Source organism: Balaenoptera musculus, chromosome 3 (genome assembly GCF_009873245.2).
Source record: "Balaenoptera musculus isolate JJ_BM4_2016_0621 chromosome 3, mBalMus1.pri.v3, whole genome shotgun sequence".
NCBI lineage: Eukaryota > Metazoa > Chordata > Mammalia > Artiodactyla > Balaenopteridae > Balaenoptera > Balaenoptera musculus.
In genome coordinates, this window is record NC_045787.1 from 14,359,568 (window position 1) to 14,371,357 (window position 11,790).

The window sequence follows — 11,790 nt, forward strand, 5'->3', positions numbered from 1 at the left end:
ACACAGTGAACGATTAAACCCTCGCCTCCCCCTTCTCACACTTCATTAAGCGTCTCCTCTGGAAGTGTTTGCACCCCTCTCACAGGAAGCCGGCACGTTTTGCAAAGGAAATTCCAGACCAGACCTTTCTTGGAGAAAGGCAAAGTCCCCGATGAACGCTTTTATTGGGTTTCCCGCACCCAGGCAGCCGGGCAGGCACATCTCCCCGCCGGGCCCCTCGTCCGCCAGCTCACCTCGCGCGGGTCGCCGCGGGGACACCCGGTGAGCCAGCCACCCCCGCAAAAGGACGCTCACCTTCGCTGCATCCCGGGGCCAAGCGGGAGCGCGGGACAAAATAAATCCCGCCAGGGATTACTCAGCCGGAGACTCCCCGGGGCTTGATTTCTGGCGACTCCCTGAAAGTTTCACCCTCTCGGGCTAAGTGCGCGCGGTAGCGTGTGTGCGCGCGGCGCGGTGAGCACCTCCCTCCCTCCTGGGAGGCCAGGTCCGGGCAGGAAAGGAGCCCGCGACCGGCTCACGGAAAGCAGCCCGGCCCGGGACGCCGGCGCCCGCCCTCCCGGCCGCGAGCGCACTCACCTCGGGGAAGAAGTTGTCCATTGTTCCCGTGCGCTCCCCAACTCGCCCGAGTCCGGCTCCCAGCTCGCGGAAGTCAGCCCAGCAGAAGGTCCGGGGAAACCATGCGTGTCACAGCGCGACTCCCAGAAACTCGAGCCCGCGGGGCTCCCCCGCTGCCATCTCCTTCTCCCCTTCTCGTCTTTCGCACCTTTTGTTTGCCCAAACCCAAGTCTCTAACTCATCCGTCCCAACTGCAGCCTTTGTCTCCTCTTTCTCCAAGTTCCTCACTCCTGGGCGCCGCGCTCGCGAGCGGAGAACAGCTGGTGGCACATTCTTCCCCCCGGCTGGGGGAGGGAGGCGGGGGTCTGGGGAGTGCGCCCCCTCCCTCTGCGCTCCGGCCGGAGGCGCTCGGGGCGGGCAGGGGGACAACGGCCACAAAGCGAGCCCGGAATGGCTCTCCCAGCTCGAGCGCCGCCCCGGTGAGTATTCGGACACCCGGGCTCACCGGCTCACGGCCACACGGAGACTTGCGGACAGGAGAGCACGGCCCGCCCAGCCCGCTCATCCGGCCCCGCCCACTCGCTCGCCTCGCCCCGCCCCGCCAAGGGCTGAGCCCCGCCCACTCAGCCGGCCCACCGGGCCCATCCGCCACGCCCCGCCCCTGCAGGAGCCCAGCCCTCAGCCAACCCCTCCCCGCGCTTCCGCTAGGTTCGGCCTCGCCCGGCCGGCGCGCCCCGCCCCCATCTTCGCCCAGGCCCCGCCCACTCTGCGCCTCGGGCCGCCGCAGGCTCCGGGGCGGGCGGGGAAGGCGGGGCCCGAGCGGCTCCCAGCTCCCTCCCCGCCTCCCCACCTAGGTGCGGGCGGGGGAGTTGACTCTTCCCTCTGGTGAGAAAGACCAAATAGTCTCCAAGGAGGAGGGGTTGGGGGATTTGTGTGTGTGTGTGCCTTTGATCTTTAGCACGCTCTGGAACCGGCTCAACGCGGATCTCATTAATGCAGCTCGGCAGATGAGCGACCCCGGGGACGGAAGCGCGGTCCGTGGAGCTGCCCCGGCTGTTGGGCCAGATCAAAGCGGAGAAGGGAGGCTAATCAGAATTTCTGGAAGCTGCCTACCCGTGTGGAGTTTCTCTCCTGCACCCAGGATAAAAGACGGTTTCGTCGCAGTGGGAAAATGTAGTTTTGTAAACTGGAAGAGGACGTGGCCAACTGCACCTTAAAAAATGTAACACTTTTCCTGGACCTAAAGGAAGCAGCAGATAGTCAAATGGAAGCGAGATGGATGAAGGATCAAACCCCCCTGGTACTGAGTCCTGGTTTCTCTGGGGCAGGTCCTCAAACTTTCGCGTGCACAGGAATCACCTGGGAATCTTGTTAAAATGCAGATTGGAATTGAGTGGGATGAGCGCTGATAATCTGCATTTCCAGCAAGTCTCAGGTGCCTTCAAGGGATGGCACCTGGCCTTGCGCTGTTCTGCAAACTGTTTGGAACCTGTCTGTAACAAGTAGAGAAACTGACAGCAAAGGTTTAGAAACTTTTGTAGCAATTTAAAAAATGCCACGACATACAAGCACATGATCCGTGGGCTCTTTGAACCGAGTATAAACCAGTTTGGGTGTTGTCAGACTCGTGGTGACTCACACCTGGCACAGCAGGGTTTTCCTATTGGTACCTGGCAGATTGGAAACAAAAACAACTGGTTCTTCACCACAAATGGTTTGAGAAGTTCTCTCTAGGGGATTTGCCAACTGCTACCCATCCTTTAAGACTCAAGTCGGAAAGTCACATCTTCCGTGGGAAGCCTGCCCAGAGATGTTCAGCTACTCATGCCACTTCCAGCTCCGCCTAACCACCGGCCGTGGCTTATTCCTACAACTACGGAGGAAACTATATCTTGTTGGGGTAAAACTATATTCTGCTAAGGGTCTGTTTGTTGGTGTCCTACCCATCTTCAGTTGGGAGAATAGAAGCTCTTTGAGAGAGGGAACTGTGCTTTCAAATTGTTATCCCCAGCCTGTTTCAGAGGCTGAATGAATGAATGAATGAATAAATCATCCCCCTAATCCTTGCGTGAAAATTCAAGCATGTTTGTAACCTATCTCAGAGCAGTTCTTCAGCATTAATATCGTTGTACCCACTCCACTCCCCTTTGGAAAGAGTCAAGGTTAAATTAATTCATGATATTGTGCTCTGTGATTGCCCTGTTTCACAGGTTTACACATGTAAGCCATTAAAGATTGTGTCCCAGGTTGCGTGGAAAGTTAAGATGGAGCCAGGATAAATACCAACCCTCCCAGGCACCATAGTGCTTAGTTGAATGAGTCCTGCTGCCATCTGTGTTCAGATACTGGCGCAGAGCAATTACAGTCATGATGGTGTTAATCTGTATAGAACATCTTTCAAGAGAAAGTACAGGCAGCTGGTTCAAATGGGGATGTGGGTGTGGCTTGGTTCCCAGCATCAGCCCAGCCACTGGCAGCCTTGGCCATGGTCATTTCAAAGTCACTTTCCAATACTGGCTCATCAGTTGTAACAAATGTACCACGCTAATACAACATGTTAATAATAAAGGGAACTGGGATATAGGGACACTTTACCCTCAATTTTTCTGTAAAGTTAGAACTGCTCAAAAAAATAGACTATTTTTGAAAGTTACTTCCCTATTGATTAAGAAGATATGGTTAATAATTACATACCCCCAACTTGCCTCAAAAGAATTGTGAGGCAGATCCAATACATAAGGGTTGAATTTTACTGAATTATATTTCTTTTAAAAGTTTACACCACTTTATCAAAATCCCCTAGGACAATTGTCAAAAAGAAAAAGCAAAAGAACACATGACTGAATCTCAGGGGTGGGCTGGGTGCCTAAGAATCTGCATTTTAGTAATCACCCAAGTAGACAATTCAATGTTTGAGGATCATCGCTTTTTGTTTTCAGAAATCATCAGATTTTCCATATAAATGCACAGTCTCAAAAAGGTGTAAAGATAAACAGTAGCAGTAAGATTCTATTTGTTGAACAAACAGCAAAGCACATGTTATTTTAAGCATTCTAAACAGGATATCAAACTTTCAAGTATTTGGGGTGGAATCAGTTGTTTAAAAGGAGTATGTTAAATTTACAAGGGCTTTGACAAAATTGGACAGAGAAGGGGAAGCACTGAAAAGTTAAGTGCTTCCTTTTAAGGAGCTGTGTTACCCAATGGTCAAAGCTGTTTGTACTAAAACATTAAACTATGCCCTTTGAGAAGTGACAGAGGCTCACAAATGTTAATGCCAGAATGGACACATTTCTCTGAAGCCAAGTTCCTTCTTTTTTAAATTTTTTAAAATTAATTAATTTATTTTTGGCTGTGTTGGGTCTCCGTTGCTGCGCTCGGGAGCTACTCTTCGTTGCGGTGTGCGGGCTTCTCACTGCGGTGGCTTCTCTTGTTGTGGAGCACAGGCTCTAGGTGTACAGGCTTCAGTAGTTGTGGCACACGGGCTCAGTAGCTGTGGTGCACGGGCTCAGTAGCTGTGGTGCACGGGCTTGGTTGCTCTGCGGCATGTGGGATCCTCCCAGACCAGGGCTCGAACCTGTGTCCCCTGCATTGGCAGGCGGATTCTTAACCACTGTGCCACCAGGGAAGCCCCCAAGTTCCTTCTTAATTATCCTACTTATTTCTCAAACATGCTCACGGAGTGTTACATTTGCAAAATAAAACAACAAAAAAAGCTCAAGTTACATTCTCTTATTTAGCTGCAAAAATTAACCCATAAGTGACAGAAATTTATTTGTATATAGATGGGACCATTTCCCCACTTTAAGGGAGATCTCCGTACAGGTATGTATGTGAATAAGTACTATGATCCTCTTCTGTTTTTGTTTCCACCACATGTTTGTTTGTTTTCAGTTGACGTAGCTTGTCTTAATTTCCTTTGTGATTTCGAATTGAGTTCCTTTGTTGTTGTTGTGTTGCTGCTGGCAGTTCCTAATCGGGATGTGTCTTAGTGTATAGAGTCTTCTTTATTACCTTTGTTTTTATAAAACACTCGCTCTAATTGCTCCAGTCAGACTAATGGTTTAATTACCAGTTACGGGAAGAGAAAGTTCTGGAGTTTCTTTCACACAGATTAGAAGTTAATAACTGACACAACCTTAAAATCCTGTTTTCCATGCTTAACTAAACAGCAGTTCCTTTCGGTTCACTTATAGTCTTGGATCTTTAAAAATTCATGTGTTTTTGCCTTTTGAACAAGCAAATATTAAGGGAATCTTCGTGTTCTTTAAATTTTTAAACAAGTGTCGCTTTTATTTCTCATAACTTACAATTCAGAAACCCTTGAGGAAGTTTTGTTTTGTTTTGTTTTTTCATGTGAAACTTAAAACAGTTGTGAAAGAATAAAATTCGGGGGGAAAAATACCTGAAATGTTTCACATTGTAGTAGAATTAAACAAGTACAAAAAAGTAAATTCGGAAATGAAGCAGGGATAAGACACTCAAAAACTGATTTGCTAGCAGTCATTTTTCTAAACAAAATGGGCTACAGCTAAGATGTAATTTACCTAATCAGAGAGCCCTCAATGGACAATCAATGCCAACTAAATCCCCATCACTTCACACTACAGCAAGAATGCTTTCTAAATTGATATCCCGCACAAACACAGAGTTGTTTTCATAAATGAATCCATTTCCCTTTAAAGTGCTGTGTCCTGGTCCTGTTGGGTGTGATAAATAAGTGGTATAAAGATCCATGAAACCCTCCCTGATGATAGATTCTGCCCACTTGGAGTACGTTTGACGCCTCCCTTTCTCTTTGATTTCTTTTTGTCTTCACACTCTCTCTCTTAGAACAGAGTAGCTCCCAGGATGACTTTCTCAAGTTTACCATCTCTCCATCTCTGCTGTTAATCACATGTTTACCACTTCCAGACCTTGTGCCCTCACATATTCCCCTCTTCCTGCATCTTCAATCTTTCCTGCTCACATTATCCGAGCCAATAAATGTGGTTGTGTCTATTCCACTTGAGAATGGCTGTTTCTTAACCCAATTGCTCCCTGAACTACTGGGCCATCTCCCTTAAGACCCCTAGCTTTTCACTGTCTACACTTCATCCCAAGCAATTTACCCATCAGCCTCTTATGAGTGGAGATCATAACCCCATTCTCTTGAAGATCACCATGACCTCAGAATAATCAAATTCCACAGCCTGTTCTCAAATTCCATCCTCCTTGACATCACCCCTCTTTTGAAATTCTCATTTCTCAGCTTTGGGGCCAGCTTCACAGGGGTGCATCTATAGAGTTAGTTGCACAGGACCCTAAGCTCAGAAGGGGCCCTGGGCTTGGTTTAATACTCTGTTGTGTTGTCTTAAAATTCTAATGAGTTTTGAACCAGGGGCCCTGCTTTTCCATTTTGCATTGAGCCGCATTCTACCTAGCTTTATGTAGCCATTTCTACCTAGCTTTAAAGCACTGCATTTGTTTGGTTCTCCCATCTCTTTGACCTCTTTCTCTGTCATTTTTACAGGCTCCCCTCCTCCCTCCCTCCTCCAAAATATGGTCAATCCTAAGCCTGCATTCTCTTCTCCACTCTCACATTCATGCCATTAATTCTCAGTACTTCAGCTGCCATCTCTTCATAAATGATTCCCAAACCCATAACTCAAGCTCAAAGAAGTCCCAGCCCCACGTTTCCAACCATCTGTTCGATTTCTTCTAGTGAGGTCCTTCTCATCTCTCATGCTCCCAAACTACCCCTTCTTCACCCTCCATTCACTTTTACCAACTTCCCTATATATATGAATGGAATAACCCTAATTCAGCCATCTTGATGGAGTGGATATCCATCATTCAGGGCTGCCCCGTATCTTCTGATGGTCCTATCCATATGCTGAGAGTGTCCTTACATTGGGAATCCCTCCAACCCAATGGATAATCTTCAAGCTTCCTTTGCGCCAAACATGTGACTTCAGTACTACCAACTGGATGCACCCACTCAAGGTTTAACCTGGGGAACAAACTACATGAGGACACAGGGGAGAGTCAGAGAGTCAGTGTTGGTGGCAGAGCTGGGGGCAGAAGGTATGTTTTAGTGGTCAGCTGTGGGGACGTCACTCCTACGCTGCCCTAGTGGGGTTCTTAAGTTGGTAGGTGAAGCAGCCTGTGACCAGCCAGGCCTCCTCTGTGCTGTGGTTCTAAGAATTATTTCTGGAAGCTTAGCCTAAAGCTCATTTCTTCAGCCCTTCCAATGATACGGCAAGCTGTGTAATACTGTTTAATAATCTCCTCTTGCTTAAATTCTCTGAAGTGGATTTTGTTTTCTACCACTTGCCAATACCTTAGGAGGAGTGACACCCTTAGGCTGAGGAAAGTGGGGTCCTATCCTTGGGGGTGCTTTTCTCAAAATGGTCTAAGTCCCATTTGGTGCCTGGGATTGGCTGGGGCCAGCAGTGCCATCCAGAGAGGCCACTCTGGACCCAGATCAGGTCCTATGTGGTCTTCAGTCTCTGCCTTTCCCCTTTGGGGTACTCACCAGCCCTCTACCGTGCACATGGTGTCATCCAGAAGTCCAGAGCTGGCATTTATGGGGGTGCTCATGGAGCTAATGGCTGGACCTCAGTCCCAGGAAGACAGCCGCCTAGATTTTCCTGCTGGCCAATGCAATGTGTTTTCCACAGGATTGTGAGCAATTGGGCCACCGGAATAATGCTGACAAGCTGATGTGAGTGACTTTCATTCACCTTGGACACAGGAGGACTGCAGTACTCTTCGCCAACAGTCCCCCAGTGACCTTGGGCTTAGCCTGGGTGCGGACTCCTGTGTCAGGTCTCACCTATGTGTTCCAACCGGCAGTGGTACTGCCCGAGCCTACAGCATCGTTGGGCAGTGGGGAGGTGGCGGGCGTCTTTGCCCTGTGTGTGTTCCACTCCTGGCACGCAGGAGGGCCATCGCAACCCTTCCGCTGGCTCTGCTTCTCATGTCAGGCAGTCTTCCTGGGTTAACTGCACCCATCTCCTCCTTGATTTTCTAGACAGCTGCCCTGCAGTGTCAATCGGCCCTTGCTACCAATGTCCTTACTTGCCTCAAGTCCGTGTGGTGTCGCTGTACTCCTGTAGGCGGACCTTAATCTGAGCCAGATGAGAGATGGACATTTCTTGCATGAATGGGACCACTCTCCCCACTGCACTCATGGCCCCCTCCCCTGGCCTCCCCGTCGGTGCTGGTGTGTGGAAAGCAAAGTGCAGTCAACATTGAAATCGACTGTGTGCTCAGGATGCCTTGATTGCAGCCTGAAGGGTTCAAGAGAAGATTTAATTGGAAGATGTGTTGTTCAGTGGTCCTGCTATAAAATCCTCAGTGGTTATTGTAGCGTGACGCCAAGATGAATTATCATTCACATTTTCTTGCCTACTCGGGGTTGGACTTGCATTTGTGGCCACCGTCAACAAAGCACCGTGACAACCTTTGAGAGTGTCACTGGCAGCCAGTTTCACAGGCACAGGATGTATGATGTAATGTCATAAACGGTGAGGCAACAGCACTAAATAAATGACATGAAGAAACTGCAGAGGTCAGAATTTCTATATTGTTTTAAAACAACCAGGTTCTGAACAGCCGTGACACTGTGAAGAAGTTTCCCTATCCTTTTCTCATTATGAGAAATAAGAAATGAGCCACGGATGGCACATTTGACAACAAGAACATGACGAGATGTTTCCTGGATGTGAATTGGAAGAGCTGGTGCCTGGACCCTAGAAGAATCTTTATGTACACTCAGAGGAATAAACAAATACTGAAAGATTCATTATTGTCAATTTTCATGGAGGAATCTCTGTACATTACATGGGCTCATGCATTTTGTAATATATTTTAAAGTCAAATTATTTATATACACAAGGGTCCCCACAGTACAAAAAAACAGCCTAAGGCTGGCCCACAAGTGAGAAATTTGAGGGTATAATTCATGGGATGCATCCCAGGGCCAGCTCTCTATAAATTCTCTTTAGCAACCTGGCATGGCTTTGATTTCCCCACCTGAAATCGCCTGAAATCACCACTATTGCTTTTGCTTCTTAAATGAGTGAAGAATATTTTTGGAATTTTTTTTCTTAGTTTCCATTAAATTCAAGTGTGCAGCTGCTGAGAGTATTAGGGAAAAAGCAGATAAGTGCAGAAAATTGTTTATATAAAAAAGTCCAGGATAGAGTTGTTTGGAATAGTTACAAAGCTGGACACAACTTAAATGCCCCTTGGCAGGAGATCGGTTGAGTAAATTATGGTAAATTTGGTAAATGCCCAGCAACATATCTTGTTGGCATGAGTTATCTGCTTCTGCATGACAAGCCCCCTAAAACTAAATGGCTTCAGACAACAATGACTTATTATTATTTCTCACAATTCTCTGGCCTGACTGGGCTCTCAGAGGCAGCTGCAGGCAAATGGGTACCAGCTGTGGCCGGTGATGGGACATGGCATTCCTCCTGGGGCAGGAGCCTCGCTGGGACAGCTGGGACAGCTGGCAACTCTCTTCCATGTCTTTCTTCACTCTGTGGAGGACTCAGGATTCCATTCAGGCAAGAGCAGAGCTGTAAGACCTTCTGAGGACTTGCAAAGAAGTCACATGACATTGCTTCTGCCACGTTTTTTGGGTCAAAGCCTGACCTAAGGCCATCCCAGATTCCAGGCTCCCTTGGTGGAAGGAGCTGCAAAGCATCTGTGGCCCCTTTTTTTTTTTGGAGAGAGAAGTGGGGAGGGAGGGAGAGCGTTAAAATATACGTAACACCACATTCACCATTTTAAAGTATACAGTGGCTTTTAGTATACATTCACAACGTTTACAGCTATCTATCTAGTTCCAAAATATTTTCATCACCTCAAAAAGAAACCTCATCACCCTTAAGCAGTCACTCAGATTCGCACCCATCCCCAGCTTCTGGCAATCACTAATTTGCTGTCTGTCTCCAGGGATTTGCCTGTCCTGGAAATTTCATATGAATGGAAGCATGCGTACCTTTTGTGACTGGCCTAGCATCATGTCGTCAAGGTTCATCTGTGTTGTAGCCTGTATCAGTACTTCATGCCTTTTTATGGCTGAGTAATATTCCATTGTATGGATAGACCACATTTTGTGTATCCATTTGTCACTTGATGGACATTTGGGTTTTTTCGTGCTATGGCTATTGTGAATAACGGTGCTATGAATACTTGTATACCTGTTTTCAGTTGTTTTGGGTATATCTCTAGGGGTGGAATTGCTGGGCCGTATGGTAATTCTGGGTTTCCCTTTTTTTTTTTTTAATACCAGTACTCTTTTTTTTTTTAGAGTGTTAGTCATTTTTAAAATGTATTTATTTATTTATTTATTTATTTATTTTTGGCTGTGTTGGGTCTTCGTTTCTGTGCGAGGGCTTTCTCTAGTTGCGGCAAGCGGGGGCCACTCCTCATCGCGGTGCGCAGGCCTCTCACTATCGCGGCCTCTCTTGTTGCAGAGCACGGGCTCCAGACGCGCAGGCTCAGTAGTTGTGGCTCACAGGCCTAGTTGCTCCGCGGCATGTGGGATCTTCCCAGACCAGGGCTCGAACCCGTGTCCCGTGCATTGGCAGGCGGATTCTCAACCACTGCGCCACCAGGGAAGCCCCCTGGGTTTCCCTTTTTTAGGAACCACCAAAGGTACTCCTCTGTGGCCATTTTTAATCCACCATAATATCCATATTTATTGATGTGGTGATAGGAATAAGTAACAGTTACAAAATAACATGTTTCATCTGTAGGCTACAGAAACTCAAGAAAAACAAACAGTGGCTATAAGCAGACATGTTTGTTTTTCTCTCATAAACGAAGCCCAGAGGGTTGGGATGGTCCATACAGTCTCCAAGGACACCGGCTCCTTCCAGCTCTCTCTCTGAAGTGGGCCATGGTGCCTCACAGCCTCGCAGCTCAAGAAGGCAGCCTCAGCTTCCCAGGCGGCAAAAGGCCGTGGGGGGCAGTGGCTGACGGAGGGGGCAAAGGGCAGGCCCGCGATCTCTTACGCAGATTCCCGGGAGTCGTCGCACAGCACACCTGCTCACTGTTGGCCAGAACTTAGTCACCAGCTGTGAGGAATACTGAGAAACGTGGTGTTTATTCTGGGCTTTTATTTACCCAGCTAGAAACTGTTACTTGGAAGAAGGAACGAATAGATACTAGGGAACAGAAAGACAAAACAAAAAGGTTTAATAGATGTTATCTCTAGATAACAAGGGCAGGGCAATCAAAAATTATTATTGACCCTTTTCTATATTTTCTGAATTTTTGGATACCTATATAATCATAAGGTTATTTATTCTTATTTTGAAAAATAATAAAATGTGTATTTCTTTTATCAGAGCAGAACTTCATTTATTCTTCCTTTTTTTAAATTTTATGGAAGTATAGTTGATTTACAATGTTGTGTTAGTTTTCAGATGTACAGCAAAGTGATTCAGTTATATATATATATATTCATTCTTTTTCAGGTTCTTTTCTCATGTAGCTTATCACAGAATATTTAGTAGAGTTCCCTGTGCTATACTTCCTTTCTTTCAATTATTTTTTCTTTTTTTACATTCTCTTCCATTATAGGTTATTACAAGATAGTTCCCTGTGCTACAGTATAGTTCCCTGTGCTATACAGTAGGTCCTTGTTGGTTATCTATTTTATAGATAGTAGTATGTATATGTTAATCACAAACTCCTAATTTATCCCTCCCTGTACCCTTCCCCATTGGTAACCATAATTCTGTTTTCTATGTCTGTTCAATTATTTTTTTCAAATGTTCATTTTGTATCTGTGATGTCAGGTATTAGAAGATATAAAGATGAGTAAGACAGGGTCTCTAAGGAAATCAATAGACCAGTTGCAGAGAGATACTAAAAGAGAATTTTGAAATGACTGGAAATTTCTATAGTAGAAGCATACACAAAGTTTTAAGGGGACCTTTAAAATAAAAAGTGAAACCGGGGTGAGTGTTATGGGCGGAATCATGTCCCCTCCCCAGATTCATATGTTGATGTCCTAACTCCCAGTACCTCAGCATGTGACTGTATTTGGAGAGGGTCTTTAAAGGTGATTAATAAAAAATGAGGCCATTAGGATGGGCTCTAATTCAGCATGACTGGTGTCTTCAGAGAAGAGGAAATTTGGACACAAAAAGAGCCACCAGGGACGCTTGCACAGAAGAAAGACCACATGAAGCCACAGCAAGAAGGCAGCCATCTACAAGTCTAGGAGAG

General features: G+C 46.7%; 1 protein-coding gene across 1 annotated transcript in view; it reads right to left on the minus strand.

Annotated features, from left to right (window-relative positions):
• Positions 1-1,515, minus strand: part of MYO10 (myosin X) — a 214,682-nt gene extending 213,167 nt beyond the window's left edge. The window contains 1 exon segment of the mRNA XM_036845816.1: positions 577-1,515. Within this exon segment, the coding sequence (XP_036701711.1) occupies positions 577-597 (21 nt within the window). The 5' untranslated portion in view covers positions 598-1,515.
• Between the last annotated feature and the right edge of the window lie 10,275 nt (positions 1,516-11,790).